General features: G+C 36.7%; 1 protein-coding gene across 2 annotated transcripts in view; it reads left to right on the top strand.

Moving 5' to 3' along the window:
• The window catches only part of LOC126248784 (cullin-1-like), a 172,457-nt gene that overhangs the window by 131,991 nt on the left and 21,819 nt on the right, over positions 1-18,647 (top strand). For both annotated transcript variants that reach the window (XM_049950160.1, XM_049950161.1), the window contains 2 exons: positions 2,894-3,073; positions 6,784-6,933. In XM_049950160.1, coding sequence (XP_049806117.1) covers positions 2,894-3,073; positions 6,784-6,933 — 330 coding nt within the window. The remainder of the gene's footprint in view (positions 1-2,893; positions 3,074-6,783; positions 6,934-18,647) is intronic.

Below are 18,647 nucleotides of genomic sequence, written 5' to 3'. Positions count from 1 at the left end.
GTAGCTCACGATTTCTTGGTTAAAAAAAACTTGGAAGCAGTCGTATACAGTACATAAATCATCTAAATTGACGATTTTGCAACCGAAACCACTGTTATCGAAATTATACACTTTAGGGTCCAAATCAGAGTCTTTCCATCTAAAATCAACTGTTTTGTGTCTCTTAGGAGATTTTTCAGGCAAACGCTCAGGCTCTTCTTCAGAATCAGAGAAAGAATCGACAATAACATCAAAATCTGGATCTACATTTACTGGTTCAACATTTGTTGGTTCACAAATATTTTTTATATTTGTGGTGACAGATTTATCTGCCAGCTCATCATCGTCATTATCTGTCCACCCATAATCAGCTGGATTGGGCAAGATGATGTCCTTGTCATCACTTTGGTTTAGAATACTCAGCAGCTCATCGTCTGTAAACGGATGGTAACGTCGCGTCAGTTTATTCGGTAACGCGGAAACGGCAGCACACAAACTAGGTAATATAGTGATTCGAATGAACTCAGCAGAAAGAGAATTCAGCATTCAATAGTCTTTCAGGTATTTCCTAGTATTCCAACAATTGAACTGCATACTTGGGCAACAATTACCTCCGACTTGCTGGCCCAATTGTCAGTGTTATACGTAACTATATGACTGTAGCAGGGAACCACTTCAAGTATTTTTTATAGCAAATAGTATATATACGTCTGGAGCACTGAAACAATTAGCGTATATTTACGTCTGGAGCAGTGAAAGGGTTAATACTCAATATGACTGTTCATAGCTGTGGTTGCCCCACCTACAAGGTTGTCTGCAATTAGCATGGATGTTAGCCACTGAGGCTGTTGTGCACACAAATTCAAGTGACCCATGTGGTCTTCATTTGGTTTCCTAAAACTGAACGAGACAGCGATACAAAAAATGGACATGAGATCCAACCTGAGCCAAAGGCTGAGCAGTGTCATGTGCTGTCATCTAAGCAATGAGAACAACTGACACTAATAAATTGTATCTGGTGGGCCACTTGAATCTGACTGCACAAGAGGCTGATTGGCCAACTTCAGTGCTAATTCATATGGAAATAGTGCAACTTATTGAATTTTTTCTTAACAGTTATTTCTCAGCTCAGGGTACCCTGCAACACGCATAGAAGCTTTTCAGACTGTTACTGACCATTCTTTGTTTATAAGTTGCAATATTGCAAAATATACATCAGTTATTTTCCTAAAGCCACAGCATTCACTTGTTGAACCCAAGGTAAATTTTCTGGTATTGGAAAAATACTATCGAGTTTTTAAATTTTATATTTCCTTTTATTAGAGTTATCATCAAAAAACTTCCTGCATAAACAAATTTTCTCCTCCAGTAAAGTAACTGTAATTGATTAGCGGAGATTCATCATATGATGTATCATGTGACTGCTCACTTCCTGAATGTGTGAATCTTTAGTTTCAGCAGTGTCATCATAGCAAATATTCTGATCAGCTTAAAATCTGGAGGCTGGTTCAGTAACCAGCACATCCGTTGATTTGATAGTTTCTGGTATCTTTAAATAAATGCAACATTTATATGAGCTTCTGCTGGGATGCACTTTAAATAACAACTTTAAATCTAATTTGAGAAAAAAGCACAATAATTTGACAATAATTAATAAACTTACTTGAAGATGAGTGCAGCTCCTCATTGTGTCAATTTTAACACATTCACATGATTCTTTTAGAGAAATAATACTCTGCCTTGCCAGATAGATGACAAAGATGGTATAAATGAGTAGCTGGCATCATAGTCCGCCTAAAGTGCAAACTACTTATTGAAAGCAGCTCAGTTAGGGTGCCAAAGCAAAGCTCTGAGTTTGACTCATGTCTTCCTCTCACTCTGCTTCATTGTGATTTCAGAGGACAAAAAGGTATGCTCTTTTAGCCATATAATATATTGTTATACGTGAAAGTACACTGAGCGTTTTACTCTGTTTGTGTACTTTTAGGTTAGACATTCATTGTAAATCCATGGAAAATGTGAAAGCTAGACAAGCAAGCCCCTGTTTAGAATTATCTCTACATCACATATTTGTTTCTTACCTCCAGGCTACCTGACAGATGTTTTGGCACTAATTTTCCTAATTTTCATGATTGAATCATTTACCCACAAAGAATGGAGGCATTAGTTAATTTCTTTGTATATCCCTTGTTTTATTGTGGACCAAAATATCACTATAAACTGTTTCCCCTAGCAACCAGTTCACAGTACATTTACACTCATATGAAGTTTGTTCTCAGTACTCAATCACAGTCTGGACGAAAAAATAAATGGTGTACACTATTGATGACTCAGCCTTAGTGTGGAACAGTAATGAGTGAGGTATTCAGCCATAAAAATCTTTGACTGCATGCCGAGTGATGTAAAGAATTTAGTAAAATTAATTTCAAATGCAGATTAAAATTATAGCTACTGACACCTCCTTCTACCCTACCGCAGAATTTCTGAATGAGATTGTCAACATGTTGCTGTATTTTCTGCTGAGAAGATGTACTGTAATTGTATACCTGAGTAGTTCCATATTGTAACAAGATGTTGCAGTTATAATCTATGGAATATGCAAATAACTAACTTAGTGTTAGATTGCCTCGGTGTATATTAGCCTGAAAGAAACTGTTTATTTTACAGTTAAATGAATCATAGTATTGTATTTTCTAACAGTGATTCAAAAACATATCCAGTATTTGGATTACTAAGTCATTTCACATAAATTTATGGTAGACAGTAGGCTCTAATGCCTTTTTGTACTTTATTAAAAATTTCATTCCAGAAGTGAACATATTTTGTTTGTTTTGTTTTCAATTTCATATGGTACATACTGACTAATATGTCTCCTAGACATCAGTGAGTGTTAATTTTATTCCAATTTCTACAGATGATTGTCTTCAAGTACATAGAAGACAAAGATGTTTTTCAAAAATTTTATAGCAAAATGCTGGCAAAGCGTCTGGTGCACCATATGTCTGCAAGTGACGATGCGGAGGCATCAATGATCTCTAAATTAAAACAAACATGTGGTTTTGAGTACACCTCAAAGCTGCAAAGGATGTTCCAGGTATGAAAAGATCTTCCTCTCCCTCCCTCCCCCTCCCTCTCTCCCCCCTCCCTCTCTCCCTCCCCTCCCCCTCCCTCTCTCCCTCCTCTCCCCCTCCCTCTCTCCCTCCATCTCCCCCTCCCCCTCCCCCTCTCCCTCCTCCTCCCCTCTTACTCCTCCCTCCCTCTCTCTCTCTCTCTCTCTCTCTCTCTCTCTCTGCCTGCCTCTCCTTTTTCAACTTGTTCTTCATTTCAGAGTAGCTTTATATTGTATTATTGACAGATAAAGTTTGTGTAGTACCAATATACAGGAAGTAAAGAGACACAACATTGTAGTGTTGCAAGTTTAACTTTCACTTGTCGTATTGAAAAATGTTGTGGAAATGGGATTCACCTTACTGAAACTGTTATGATCTTTGTTATGGATTAACTGACGTATTCAGCACCACTTTGCCAACTCACAACCAAACTGTCACGTTTCAACCATCTTGGACCTCAAACTACACTACAGATCACTCTCTCGCCACAGCATCCATTCCAAAAACTAATATAGACACAAAAGAAATAGTGTTCTGCCTCTTTCTGTTTGTGTACAATGACCTCACATTCCACATTATCATTATGCATTATGTTACAGGATGAGCAGATATCTGTCATCTGTAGGTGCAGTTGGCCCGTTGATACTGTCTTTGAAGGGAAGACTTGATTGATATGTGAAGACTAAGACTCAAAATCAGTTTCTGTGGAAATGAGAATCAGCTATATGGACTTGATAAGCAGAAAATGACTCAGTTGTCAAACTGTAGCATTGTATAGTTATAAAACACTGTGAATTGGTCAGGGAAACAAATCTAGAAATTATAAAATTTGTTCCCCCCACTTTAGTTGTGGTCTATTTCAGCAACCACGTTCAGTAATGTTTTACATAGTCGAGAAAATGTAAGATGACCGAGAAAGATGGCTGAATGGATAAGACACTAAACTCACATTTTGGAGAGGTGTGGTTCAAATCCCTGTTCAACTATCTGGAACTACGTTCTTTGTGGTTTCACCAAGTTACTTAAAGGCTGTGGTGAAGTTCTTCATCCATATGTGCTGGACCTTGTCCTTGATCTCTAAATTACCGTGTCATTGGCAGGACATTCAACACTATCTTTCATCTGAAACATGATGAAATAAATATAGGATACAGATATACTTTCTAAGCTGCTACAGATCAAAGCACAACTGAAAGATGACGCAATGTTAATGTCCACTACTAGAGATTTTTTAATTTGGCAGAACAGAAGGCTTGATTGGAGAAAAGATTATTTATTTAGTGACTGAGTAGTAAAATCATGCAGAACCCTGTGTGTGTGAGCACACAGCAGAATGGGATTAAGAGGTGAAATATTAATTATAGTGAAAATATGTGAATCTGAGAGGCAATAGGTGGCATAAAGAGTGGCTAACAAGTTGGACATAAGGTAGAGTAGACTGAGGATAAAGACCTAGTGGAGATAAAAATGAACACCAACAGAGGAAAAGGGCATGGTCAGATGGTGGAGAAGCATCACTTAAGGGAAGTAAGGTGGTGATAAAAGTTGCAAAACTGAAGCGGGAGGGTGAAGGTTGGGGCTGAGGAGCTTTAAAAAATGTGAAGAAGTCAGGGAAACGATTAAATTAAGTGAGAATTGGGAAAATGGAGTTAGACAATGGCAGATATGAAGAGGAGCAAGGAGAGTGTAATGGAGAATTTCTTTGATAGGAGTTTTGAGCATGAAATTGAGGCCAGTGGGCATTAGGAACCAAGCATGCAATGTGGTGCAAATTCTCATCTGCTATATTATGAGAGTACTAGTTCTCTAGCAGTATCAAGATTGCCCACATGGTGGAATAATTGCAGAAGTAATTGCTATTGTTACAGCATATTCTCCATTACAAGGTATTGCACATGATCATTTTAGGCCCAGCTGATTTATGTCAATGTTTCCATACTGACAGCTTAGCAGTTGTCATAATTGCATAAATACACAGCTGGACAACGGTTGTACTTAAGATCATACATGACATGAGTGCTTGTACATTTCCTTAAATTAATTAGGTAATCTTGTAGCAATGATATTCAAGTGTATAGCTTTGGAGTTGTTATGGATTTAAGGATATGAAACCTTGGGTAAGAAACTTGAGTGGTGAGGTGTCATAGGGCCTGACCAGGGTTTTGCGATGATTCAGATAGAGATACAAAGCCTCTTTTTATTATATGTGGAAAACAGCAGCATGGATGGGCCTCACTTCAGAGCATTGTTATAGAAAATCTAATGAAAATATTTTCTCTATCATTATTTGATTGTAGTTTCATTGGAGATCATTGTCAGCTCAAGAAGTATTGGCTGATAACTCCAGTAAGTTCAAAGTGTCATACTCTTGACACTCTTGCATTATGTGTTTGGAATTTCGATCTACACACACATCTGAGGATAATTTGGGGCTCTGTGTGATGGTAATTGTTCTGAAATGTGGTGTCAGAATCTGGTCTGGAAACTTGTATGTCTAATAGAAAATTAGAAAATATCGTGGAACAAGCACCATTTTGGCTGTGCTCATTGTAAAAAACAAAAAAAAAAGATTAATCTAGTACAGTTAGTCAGCAGGTGGTGCGAAAACTTATTTTCCTTAGTACCTACTCTCAGTTCATCAGAAAGATCTTCATGGCATCAAAGTATGAAATTATCTAGGAGTTTTCTGAATTTTTCATGCAATCACATATTGATTTAACTGCAAAATGAATTCAAAGAGCTAGACTTGGTTCTGTACACCATCAAGTCATACAATACTTCTCTCTGCAGGCTGCACATGATTTTACATCAGCTGCCTTGTAGTGATTATTTCTGTTGTCTACGAAATTGGTATTTTTGTAATTACTGATGGTAATTCTTTGAAACAGCTGACGAGAATACATCAGCATTGAATAAGGTGATTATTTTCAGATAATTCTTGTGATAATGTTTCAATGATAGCTGTCAAAAGAGTATTTCTCGCCTACCAGACTAACTTCACTTCTGCAGTAAAGCCGACTATTTAGTTTTGTAGGTATGTTGGCTGGGGGCAAGTGAATGGAGTGAGTGGAGTGAGAATCTGAACCATTTTGTAATTTTGGATGGAGCATTGGCGATGGAAATTGAAGATGAAAGATTCTTCTCTCTCTTGTCCCATTTATTATTTGTTTTGGTATGTTATTTGAGGTCTCGTGGTACAAAAGTTGTCAATGATTAGTTATTAGTGTCTGCAGTAATGAGTTACATTTTCAGAGATTAATCACGTTGGAAGCATATTAGTTTGTTAAGAATTCTCCTGGCATAGGTTGTGTGATGTGTATGCACAGCATGAAGAAAAAATTCACACACACACACACACAAACACTGTTGGCTTTATATAATTCTTTATGTAACATCTGTGGGAGTCACCAGTAGATTTTATTCTTTTTAGAACTATTTTCAAGCGCTATATTTACATACAGTTTTTTTTTTTAATCTAAGGCTATAATGAAATTAAGTGCAAATTTACAAGCATCTTTGTTGTGTATACAGGTTTGTTAAACAGGTTTGTTAATAATCTTTCTTTTTATAATTACTATTTTAATACATTTTAGTATCATTGCAAAAATGTAAAAACAGTTTTGGCATAAAATGTAATTTTCTTAATACCTTGCACATTTTTGCACTTTATAAAGCAGTTGTTCTTGTTCACCAGGACATAGGTGTTTCCAAAGACTTAAACGAGATGTTCAAAACACATCTGATTAATTCACACGAACCATTGGACATAGATTTCAATATCCAAGTACTTTCATCTGGTTCTTGGCCATTTCAGCAGTCATGTGACTTTACAGTGCCCTCTGAAGTAAGTATTACTCTTAAATAGCATACTTGCTTTTGTATAGGCATTGTGCTTGTATGTCTTTATGGATGGTGAGGTGTGTCATTCTTGGTGACTGAATCTGCCCAGTGGCTTAATGATGAGGGTCGGTCTTCTGTTGAGCCTGGATGTGGTTTCTAAGCGAATTCCCACATCCAACTGAGTGAATACCAGGCTGGTACCCAAGTTCTACCACAGTTACATGATTCGCAAACATTTAGAAAACTTTCACTCACTTTCACATGAATCACACTACACGCAAACAGCTGGGGTACACATATTCCATCTCTGGGTGGTAACAGATGACAGGAAGGGCATTTGACTGCCCCTTAAACTAACCATGCCAAATCTGTTGCTAACCATGCCGACCCTGTGCTGATGTACGACAAAGACACAAGAAGAAGAAGAAGAAGAAGAAGAATAAGAAGAAGAAGAAGAAGAAGTGATATGAGGTCAGTTAGCATAGCATGATTGTGACCATTGTTAAACACAGTTGAGGGTCTGTCCAGTCATAGAGTACATGTGTTAAAACAATTGGAAAATATTACTGTGCTTTTTAAATTTTTATGATGTACATTAGAAATGTGTTAAAGAATAACAAATGTTGTTGTTTTTGGTGGTGGTGGTGGTGGTGGTGGTGGTGGTGGTGGCGGCAGTGATGGTGGCAGCGGTTGTTGTTTTTAGTCCAAATACTGGTTTGATGCAGTTCTCTATGCTTGTCTATCCTGTACAAGCCTCTTCATTTCTGAATAACTGCTGCAACCCACATCCATTTGAACCTGCTTGCTGCACTTGTTCCTTTATCTCCCTCTACAATTTTTAACCTCCGCACTTCCCTCCATTACCAAGTTGACTAGACCTGATTGCCTCAGGGTGTGTTGTATTAACCAATCCTTTCTTTTAAGCAAATTGAGCTGTAAATTTGTTTTTACCTCAGTTCAGTTCAGTACAACCTCCTCATTAGTTATTCAGTCTACCGGTCTGACATACAGCATTTTTTTGCAGCTCCACATTTCAAAAGCTATTGTCTTCTTTTGTGCACTGCTTATCTTCCACATTTTGCCCTTCAGTATAAGGCCACACTCAAAACAAATGTCTTCAGAAAAGACTTCCTAACACTTAAATTTATATTTTGTGTCAGTTAATTTCTCTTTCCAGAGAAGCTTTTCTTGCTATTGCTAGTCTGTATTTTATATATTCTCTCTACTTCAACTACATCCCAAACAGCAAAACTCATTTACAACTTTCAATGTCCCAGTTCCTAATCTAATTCCCTTGCCATAACTGTGATTTAATTCCATTATATTCCATTGTTGTTTTCCTTTCATTGACATCATCTTATAATCTCTTTTAAAGACACTATACATTCTGTGCAACTGTTCTGCCATGTACTTTGCCATATCTGATAGAATTACAGTGTCATGAGCAAACCTTGAGTTTTGTTTATTCTCCCTGTATTTTAATACCTTTTCATAATTCCTCACTTCTTGCTCATTGTATAGATAGAATAACATCGGAGATGGGCTAAAGCCCTGTCTAACAGCTTTCTCAACCACTACTTCCCTTTCATATCCTTCAACTCTTATAAATGCAGTACAAGTTGTAAATGCCCTATCACTCCCTTTATTTTATCCTTGCTACCTTCAAAATTTTAAAAATTTTATCCAGTCAACAGTGTCAAAATTTTTTCTAAATCTACAAATGCTGTAAATGTAGATTTACCTTTCTTTTAATGTAAGCCACAGGGCAAACTCTACCTGATCTTGCTCAGGGTCAGCTTCTACCAGTTTTACCATTCTTTTTTAAATATTTCATGTCAGTATTTTGCCACCATGTCTTATTAAAATGATAGATCAGTAGTATTCACAATTTCATATGGCTTGTATATCTTGCATACAAAGTGGAATATTTTTGTCATGGCTGGCTTTCCCAAGGATTTCAAAAAATGTATAGGAATGTCATCTACTCCAGAAGACTTGTTTATACTTAGATCTTTAAGTGCTCTGTCAAATTCGTCTTCCAGTATCATGTCTTCCATTTCATCTGCACCTACTTCCAAAGATCTTTTTAATTTTTGTACAGGTGGCATCTATCTTCCCCATAGTTGTGCATGTTTCTTCTACCCATTACTACTTAGCCATTATGCATTTTTGTCAATCTCATTTTTAGACATATGTTATCCTCTGTAGATTTCACTATTTCATCTGACAAAGCTATCCATTGATCTTCTATTGAATTTCTTTCCCCTGCTGCAGTCCATCACTGCATAATGCTCCCTCTGAAACTATCAACAACCCCTGGTTCCTTAAATTTATCCTTATTCCATCTTCTAAAATTTCTACCTGTTTTTGCAGTTTCTTCAGTTTTAATGTGAAATTCATAACAAACGAGTTAGGGTCAAAAACTGCATCTACCCCTGAAATGTCTTACAGTTTAAAGTCACTTTCTTACAATTATATAATCAATCGGAAACCATTCAGTGTCCCCAAGTCTCTTCTAAAATACAGTCTTCTTTTATGATTCTTAAACCATGTGTTTGCAGTAATTAAATTATGTCCTGTGATGTACCCCCTGGCTGTATGCCAATTATTCTTTGCAAGTTGGACTTAATTCGAACCAAGTTCAGCCAAGGGACCAACATTGTGTCCAATTAGATCACATAATTTGCAGCGAAATGTGTTGCAAACTAACTGGCAAATGCTATGAACTGAATCTACCAAGTAATCAGTTTGTTTTCATGTGAGTTAATTCTCTTTCATGCTCCATATACACTGATAGTGCATTTTCATCCTGGCCGGCATCCCATGGGCAGTTCCATCACTTGCCTCATTGTTTTATGGACCCACTTACTTTCCCTTCTCCATAGGCCCCTGGCTATCTCCACACTCCCATCCACATGCAAAATGTGGGCATGCCAAGCTCTCTAGGATGTTTTGACCACTGTGAAGTTAACCTCTCTTAATTGAATGTCACTGTCGCAATGGTCTCCCATTTACTTGCACTCACCTTAGAAACCACATCACTTAAATTCAATTCCAAACATGGAGAGTTTAGACTCACAGGTGTACAACTATATTACAATGCTCATGCTAAAACTAACTACAAAGTGCCCCAATGGTCAAGAGTTTTCTACACTAGCAGTGTTAGTAGCAGATGGCTTTTCTATTAGTCATTGAATGAAAGTCAGTGAAGTGCTGGTCTCTTAAAGTGTCTGCTTTTGAACGTAACATGAAATGCAATTGTGAATATAAAGGTAATGAACATTTACAATTTCTCCCTCTGAAGCTGATGTACTTAGTACAGTCTCACTGGACACTGGAAAGTTGTTTGATTGGGTTGCACAGGTTGCAGATGTCACATTAAGTGTCTTCTCTGTGTTTTCAGTGATAGCAGGTGGCAATTGAAATGTGCGATAAGCAATCACATTTTTGATATTAATACACTTCAGACCTGTGAAGGCCTTCACTGGATTACTAGGATACTGCACAATTGCAGCAGTGACCCAACCATTACCATGTTGAAGTGTATTTTCTGCGTAAGTGTAAAACTCAGAACACACCTGCAAAACACTGACAGGCCTTGCTGAATCACTTGCGCCCTGAAGTTACTACTTGTAGTAACTTCTATATCATCAGTGGCCTTATAAACCAGCATTGTCAATCTGTGTACTAAAAATGTGCTCTTAGCAGTTTTGTGGACACAGGAGTAATGGTTGTGATGAGAAAAATTTGGTTCCAATTTCTTGAAATAATTATATTGATGCCTTGGTGCAGTTGACCATCAGTACAGAACCAGTCACTGTTGAATGACTTGACCAGGTGAACCGTGCATTGTTCTGAGTGCATGTGTTCATGTGAGAGTTTGCTGCTGAATACAATTAAGATATAGCCATCATCATTAAGCCATACAGCAGAGCTGCACGATCTCAATGCAAAAAGATAATGGGTATAGTTTCCCCCTGATTTCAGTTGTGTGCAGTAACAATATAGTGAGGCCATATTGGCTAATGTTACAAGGCCAGATCAATCAATCATGCAGACTATTGCTCCTACCAACTACTGTAAAGGCTGCTGCCCATCATCAGGATCGATGGCCTAATCTGGCCTCGCTAAAGACACTCCTCGGTTGTAGTTTCACCTACAGTAGAGCTGTCTACATCACTGGGGCACATGAGTCGCCCAACACCTCCGATTACACAAGGCCTGCCAACAGCTTTGTGATGTCACTCTTAGCTGCCCACATAAAACTGCTACATTGTGAGACCTGCTGCCACTTGTTACTCTGTTGTGAATTATTGCAAAGAAATCATTACTGGAGTACCTAATCACTGCATTTTTTGTCTTCGTTTAGCAGTGAAAAATTATGCTTAATGACTCACCTTCCCTTTGAACTTAGTTGTTATATCTGGAAGTGCAAGTATGTGGTATGTAGGAAGCAATGCTTATTAAGTGTTCAAAGGGAATTTTATGTCAGACTGTGCCTGAAAATTTGAACTTTTTGTTTCTTGACATTTTCAGGAGACTGTGCAACATGTTTGATTTTGCATTTATCACTTAGCACTCAGTTTGGATTCCGTAGAAATGTTGGAACACGTGAGGCAATACTAACCTTACGACTTATCTTAGAAGAAAGATTAAGAAGAGGCAAACCTACGTTTCTAGCATTTGTAGACTTAGAGAAAGCTTTTGACAATGTTGACTGGAATACTCTCTTTCACATTCTAAAGGTGGCAGGGGTAAAATACAGGGAGCGAAAGGCTATTTACAATTTGTACAGAAACCAGATGGCAGTTATACGAGGGGCATGAAAGGGAAGCAGTGGTTGGGAAAGGAGTGAGACAGGGTTGTAGCCTCTCCCCAATGTTATTCAATCTGTATATTGAGCAAGCAGTAAAGGAAACAAAAGAAAAATTCGGAGTAGGTATTAAAATTCATGGAGGAGAAGTAAAAACTTTGAGGTTCGCCGATGACATTGTAATTCTGTCAGAGACAGCAAAGGACTTGGAAGAGCAGTTGAATGGAATGGACAGTGTCTTGAAAGGAGGATATAAGATGAACATCAACAAAAGCAAAACGAAGATAATGGAATGTAGTCAAATTAAATCGGGTGATGCTGAGGGAATTCGATTAGGAAATGAGACACTTAAAGTAGTAAAGGAGTTTTGCTATTTAGGGAGTAAAATAACTGATGATGGTCAAAGTAGAGAGGATATAAAATGTAGACTGGCAATGGCAAGGAAATCGTTTCTGAAGAAGAGAAATTTGTTAATATCGAGTATAGATTTAAGTGTCAGGAAGTCGTTTCTGAAAGTATTTGTATGGAGTGTAGCCATGTATGGAAGTGAAACATGGACGATAACTAGTACGGACAAGAAGAGAATAGAAGCTTTCGAAATGTGGTGCTACAGAAGAATGCTGAAGATAAGGTAGGTAAATCACGTAACTAATGAGCAGTTATTGAATAGGATTGGGGAGAAGAGAAGTTTGTGGCACAACTTGACTAGAAGAAGGGATCGGTTGGTAGGACATGTTTTGAGGCATCAAGGGATCACAGATTTAGCATTGGAGGGCAGCGTGGAGGGTAAAAATCCTAGAGGGAGACCAAGAGATGAATACACTAAGCAGATTCAGAAGTATGTAGGTTGCAGTAGGTACTGGGAGATGAAGAAGCTCGCACAGGATAGAGTAGCATGGAGAGCTGCATCAAACCAGTCTCAGGACTGAAGACCACAACAACAACAACACTTAGCACAGTATGCACTGCAGCATTCATTTAAAGAGTAAAAGTATTTTATTATGGATTCATCGAGAGGCTAGTGACAGGCAACCAGTAATGCATATTAAGCAACAGAAGATAACATTGTCAAACTGTGCACTAAAAATTCTGAGTTTTGTTTCTTAACACCTTGAAAACAATTTGCAGCACTTAAGTTTGATTTTACAGTAAAACATTATGCACTGCATCAAAGAGTAAAAACATTTTGCATTGGGGATATATGGAAGGCAGTATTAAGCAATACAGATCAAAGAGACAAAAATAAAAAATAAAATTATTTCAAATTGTGGCACATTGTTCGAAGTTTCTTCTTCTTAGGGCTTTGAAGAGATGGCACAGATGTATTATTATTATTATTATTATTATTATTATTATTATTATTATTCTTTTTCAATAATTATTCTTTTCAATATTTACAGTGGTCCATATAATTTTCTTACACATTTATGGGACAGTGTGTTGAGGACAACAGATTTCACACACCACATCACGAGCCATAACTATTTCTTTTGAGTTCAGGTGGTACTGCTCTATGATACAGCAGCTTCATGAAGGAAGTGTTACCAACAACTTCCGCAGAGTCAAATAACTCTGTACATAACTACTGTCACACGAAATTCATGCCGGGATTTCAAGTTGCCTCTGTCCAATTGCATAAGTAAATCAAACTGCTTATCAGTTGTCATAGACCTATTAAGTGTCAAAAAATCTGTTCAGTCTGTACACTGAAGTTTCCTTAGTAATGAGCAGCAGCATAAAACAGCAATGTATGTTAAAACTGGGAGGTCATATTCAACATGTTTGAAATCATCATTACAGATACGGAAATTAAGAAATTAATCACTAATATCACACACACTTCTTTCAGTACTATCATCACAACCATGCATCTCTACAATTCTCAACTTCTTTTGTGGGCGCACATTTAGTTCTAAGATAATGCATGAGTCTTAACTTCGTTCCAATTTCCAACAACTGGCTGAGTGAGATATGATACTAACATCCTGATAATCATGTGTATAGCCATAATGTTGGTTCCAGAGAAGCAGTCTGGAACTTGCCTGGTAAGATATATGATGTATTTAGTTACTTGCTACAGTATTCAGTTACCTGCATTAATCCATATATAGTAAGCTGAAGTGCTGTGTGTGTTTCTAGGGACAGTTCCCCATTATCTGAGCTTAAACTTCTCCATTTGTGTAACCAAGTAATTAATTTATCCAGGAAACTGCTATGCATGTCTCCTGCTATATTGGTCAGAGGCGTTTGCATTTTTCCTTTATGGTGAATTCCCTTCAGAGGTGTTTTAACATTAACAGTGGACCATGAGGTCCTAATCCAAATTTATAAATTTGGCTTTATCGTCCTTCCAGTTCTCTACATTATGAACTGGCCCCAACTCAACCAAGCAACTTTCAATATAGTCACTGAACACTTGAATAACCTGTTTAATATTTTTCCTTTCTAAAGCTGAAGGTCACAGAGCTTACGCTGACATACCGTAACTATGTTTTTACAGCTTTTGGCTTTCTGTAATGTACTTCCCTAACTATAGCTGAAGATTCATATCTGTATCCGGATAACAAAAAGTTTGCCTATGGTTCTTCAGATTCATCCAGTTGTTTCATATAGACTTAAAAATGTGAACTGTGTCATGTGGAAAAAAACAGAGGTCTTTTACTAACTGTAGGAAATAGATACACAAAACTAGCTTGTGATGCATTTGCAAAATGTGTAACACATTTTTTATTGATGGCATTATTATCTGCAATGAGTGAAACAATCTGAAAGCGAACAGCTTCTACACCTACCACTAATGTCCTTACCACATTACACAAGCTTTCTGCATTCAGTTTCTTCACAGGCAATACGACACAACTTTTTTGAAAGGAGAATGAATATGCTGTATCATGAATACCTGTGCACTGATTGCTATTGCCAGCAGTAATATTTCCTACCTTGAAACCTACATATGGCTTGATGTGAATCTCATGTAGCACAAAGATCACAAACAGTTCATGTGGTTCCAAACATGAAACTTCATCCTTCAAATGACTTAAGAAATTAGGATTACTTGGGTTCACATTTGTATTGCAGCTAAGCTTCCTTAATGAATTTGGATGAGATAGAATGACAAAACCAGATGTTCATAAAAACTTACAAACATGTGGAGAACAAAGAATCAAAAGCCCTGCACCAAATTTATGATGATCTTTGGATTGAAGAGATAATGCAGTTTGTGACTTCAGGAATGGAACAACCTTCTTCTTACCTTCTTTAACTTGTAAAGGTCCAAGAAAGGCATGAATAACTGGCATGTGTAAATCACTCTCTCTGCCATTAATTAATTCTATAAATAACTCCAAAATGTTTTCAACTGTGTTTACATTGTTAACTGCCTGTGTTGGCAACAATATCTATAGCTGTCAGATGCAATTCAATAGGAGGTTTCTGCAAACTTTTATATACACAATAACATATGGAGTTTTCTCAACATTAAAATACAGAACAGTACATACTTTTTCACAAATTTACTCCACAGTTCATTCTTTGTAACATTTTCACTTTATCTCACAAATTCATCATTAGTTTGAAAACTGCTGTTTTCCTTTTGTGCAGAAGTTGTTTCTGTGATTTCGGATATAGCTGTTGCCAAAACACCTGCTTTCAGCCTCTTGTCTTCTTTGACTTGGGGGTTCCCATGGAACATTTTGTCTTGAGCTCAAATATCTGGGACATTTGGTAATAAGCATGGTGCTGCACTTTCTTTCAATCTGGGATTTTCCAAAGGAAGTGTTTATGTTTTCCCTGCTTTTCAGTCAACTGCAGTGGTTTGGAGAATCAGATCTCTCAGGATAAAGTGTTCTTGACAAACTTGGAAAGGAAATGAAAAGAAAGTTATCCCTAACAAATTTTCAAATAAATTTTTTGTACGAGTGCTTACACATCATCTTACTATAAATATTTCACATTATTAAAAGTATGCCACACATCTTTTATAGCAAAGAGAGATCAGTACTTTTCTCTTCCTTGAAAACATTTTGTTATTCATTCTGCAGAAAATGCTACTCATCAAATTAAAAGAACTCAAGGATCAGAATTTTTCAAATGCCGCATTTACTTTTGTAATTGCTTAGGGAATTAAAATTAAATAAGCTGTTCATGCTATCACATATAATTTTATGTAACTTATGCACTGTACAGTTAATACTCAGTGAAACAATGTAAATCTGAAATTTGACTGTTGTTTGCCCAACACTTTCAGTCAAACTGTTGCTGATGATGGAGCCTTTGTGGTTATAATTTATTGTTGCATACTTTGTTATAAATGTAACTTGATAGTGCTTACCACAGAATGTTCTGATGGAGTGAAGTTCTCCTGTTGAATTTCTTGAGTCCATTTCTTCCTCAGTGTGGTGTCCTTTTGAAATATGAACACAGATATCTTTTTCCCAGTCTGTTAATTGCCAATACAGCCTGGTGCCCAATATTTATTCACCATAGTGTGATGGAAAGCAAATACTGTGCCATAGTGAAAGAGATGTCTAGAAATAACAACACATTCAGCAACTCACAGCTCAGCAGCAATCCACTAACAGTAAAACACTGTCATCATATTGCCAATATAGCCTCTAGCTGTAGACCATTTAGCATCACATCATGGTGACATAGCAAAACTGTTGGGTCATCTTGTTTTCTTGAAGGTGTCAAAAGCCACCCCACATTGCTTCATAGATGGAAATTTCGAATGATAACACAGAAAATATTGCAAATAATTTGATATTCAACAAAGATCTGAACACACACACACACACACACACACACACACACACACAAGCAGTTAGAGAAAAATGACTGATTATATGGTCATTTCTCAAGTCATATTGTGAAAGACTTCGACTTGTTGATTCCTGTAATAACTACAATATTTTCCATGAGTATAGCAATTACAGGTTTATGTGCTTTTGATCATAATGATCATTTAATCCAATTGAACTAGACAGACAGGTACATACATCCCCCCCCCCCCCCATGCCCCTTCCTTGCACACTCACACACACATTCTCCCATATGTCATGTGCACACATGCTTCGTCTTGTTCTGCAGTATTTCTTTTTGTTGTGCATAGCTTACTGTCTGACTTAGGTTGACAGAACTCCAAATCAAAACATTACTGACCTGAACACTCATATAATAATAATAATAATAATAATAATAGCTTTATTCAACATCAAATGGTACACTGCACATGTACAAAGAAACAGTAACGATTAAAGTTATTTGTACAATACACAAGACACATTCTTCTGAATACATCATTAATTTACAACAAAATTACAATGAGATGTTTACTGATTTCTATTCACATAATTTCACAAAGCATTTGTTGTTCTTCATATAAGTATGGTACTCTTCTAATGTGTAGAAAGGGTGTTTTACTAAAAATTTCTTAAGCTGATGTTTCAGTTTAACTGTAGGAAGAGCCATGACTACACTAGGCAGTGCATTAGCTAATTTTATACCTACGTACTGAGGCCCCTTTCCGTAAAGTGCTGTTCTGTGGCTGCCAATGTAAAATCTTTCTTTATTTCTAGTATTGTGGAAATCTGAATAAGACTTTAGAGACAGCTGCATATGTAATCCCAGGAGTGTGTGCAGCAGATAGTACAGTTAGTCCTTCCTTCCTTAGTAACCTGTAACTCTACAAGGTGTTTTGTTCAGAAATCCCTGGGCCAACTTTTATGTCCAGTGCAATTCGTTTCATGCCTAATGAAAAACCATGGTTGCAGATAGAGAAGAAATACCAAAAAAGCCAATAGACTGTGTGATGGTGTTACATATCTCCATGCAAACTGGACAGTGGACTTGAGCCTACTCATTTTCAAAGCATGCAGACTGATGATCAAGGTGGGGATCCAATTTGAAAAGGAGGCAAAAGTGATAGAAAGGAAATAAGAAAATATTTAATTCCTATCAGCTATTAGTGTTGTGTTTGATATTATATGGGACTATTTTGTTTCATTGTGTTTGTAAGATAGTAATATGTTTTGACCAGTTTCAAACCCATTAACACAAAAGGTTGTCAGGCTTCAAACATTAACTCATGGCTTGTTGTACATATCTTGGTTTAACAGCTAGTAAAAAATACAGTTAGTATTTATCTTCATTTTCTGCATCATATTTATCACTTGTGCAGATAAAACTACAGTCAAAAAGTTAGTCGAAAATGAGAGAACTATTAAATGTTTTTGATTTTGTTTGATGCGTTTTTACTAGCTATAATAGTGAAATTAAAAATACTGAAATATTTTGGTATTTTCTTTTACTTGTTGCTTGGGACATATAATGCAAGACTGAAGCACACCTGGAAGTAAATTATGGCTTTGCTACACATCTATGTGCCAAAAAATGTGTACATAAATATGTTCAGTATTAATGTAGAGGCTCTGTAAACTAAATTCACCAGAAATTCATAATATTGTGTTGCTCAAAGTGCTCTGAATCATATTAGCAGAAAATTAGGTGCTACTTTGTTTCCTTTTCCTGTACAATTTCTTTTAAAGTTTACAAAATTTGCTGCTCTTACATTATTGGGCAAGACTGTACTCTTGATTTCTTCAGTTTTTTCTGCTTCTTTTTGTCTTCATTGGCTTTTAGTCACCCTTCACTACTCCTTCTCTTTATTTACAAAATTTCTGTATTTATTTTATAAAATTTTATTTCCCACCATTACATTTTTATTCATATTGGTACTTTTGTTTTTGTTCCCATATTTTATAGTTATGATGGGTATGCCATGCCTTGTTAGCTCCATTAAATTGTGTATTAATGATAACATGACTAATAATGCTAACCTGGAGGTTTTTGACAATGTTATGCAAAATATGCTGTTTTTGTGAAATGTAGTAAACCTTGAAATTTTC

The sequence above is a fragment of the Schistocerca nitens genome, chromosome 3 (genome assembly GCF_023898315.1).
Source record: "Schistocerca nitens isolate TAMUIC-IGC-003100 chromosome 3, iqSchNite1.1, whole genome shotgun sequence".
Lineage (NCBI taxonomy): Eukaryota > Metazoa > Arthropoda > Insecta > Orthoptera > Acrididae > Schistocerca > Schistocerca nitens.
Note: the sequence above shows the minus strand (reverse complement) of the source record. Positions and strands in the feature narration are given on the sequence as shown.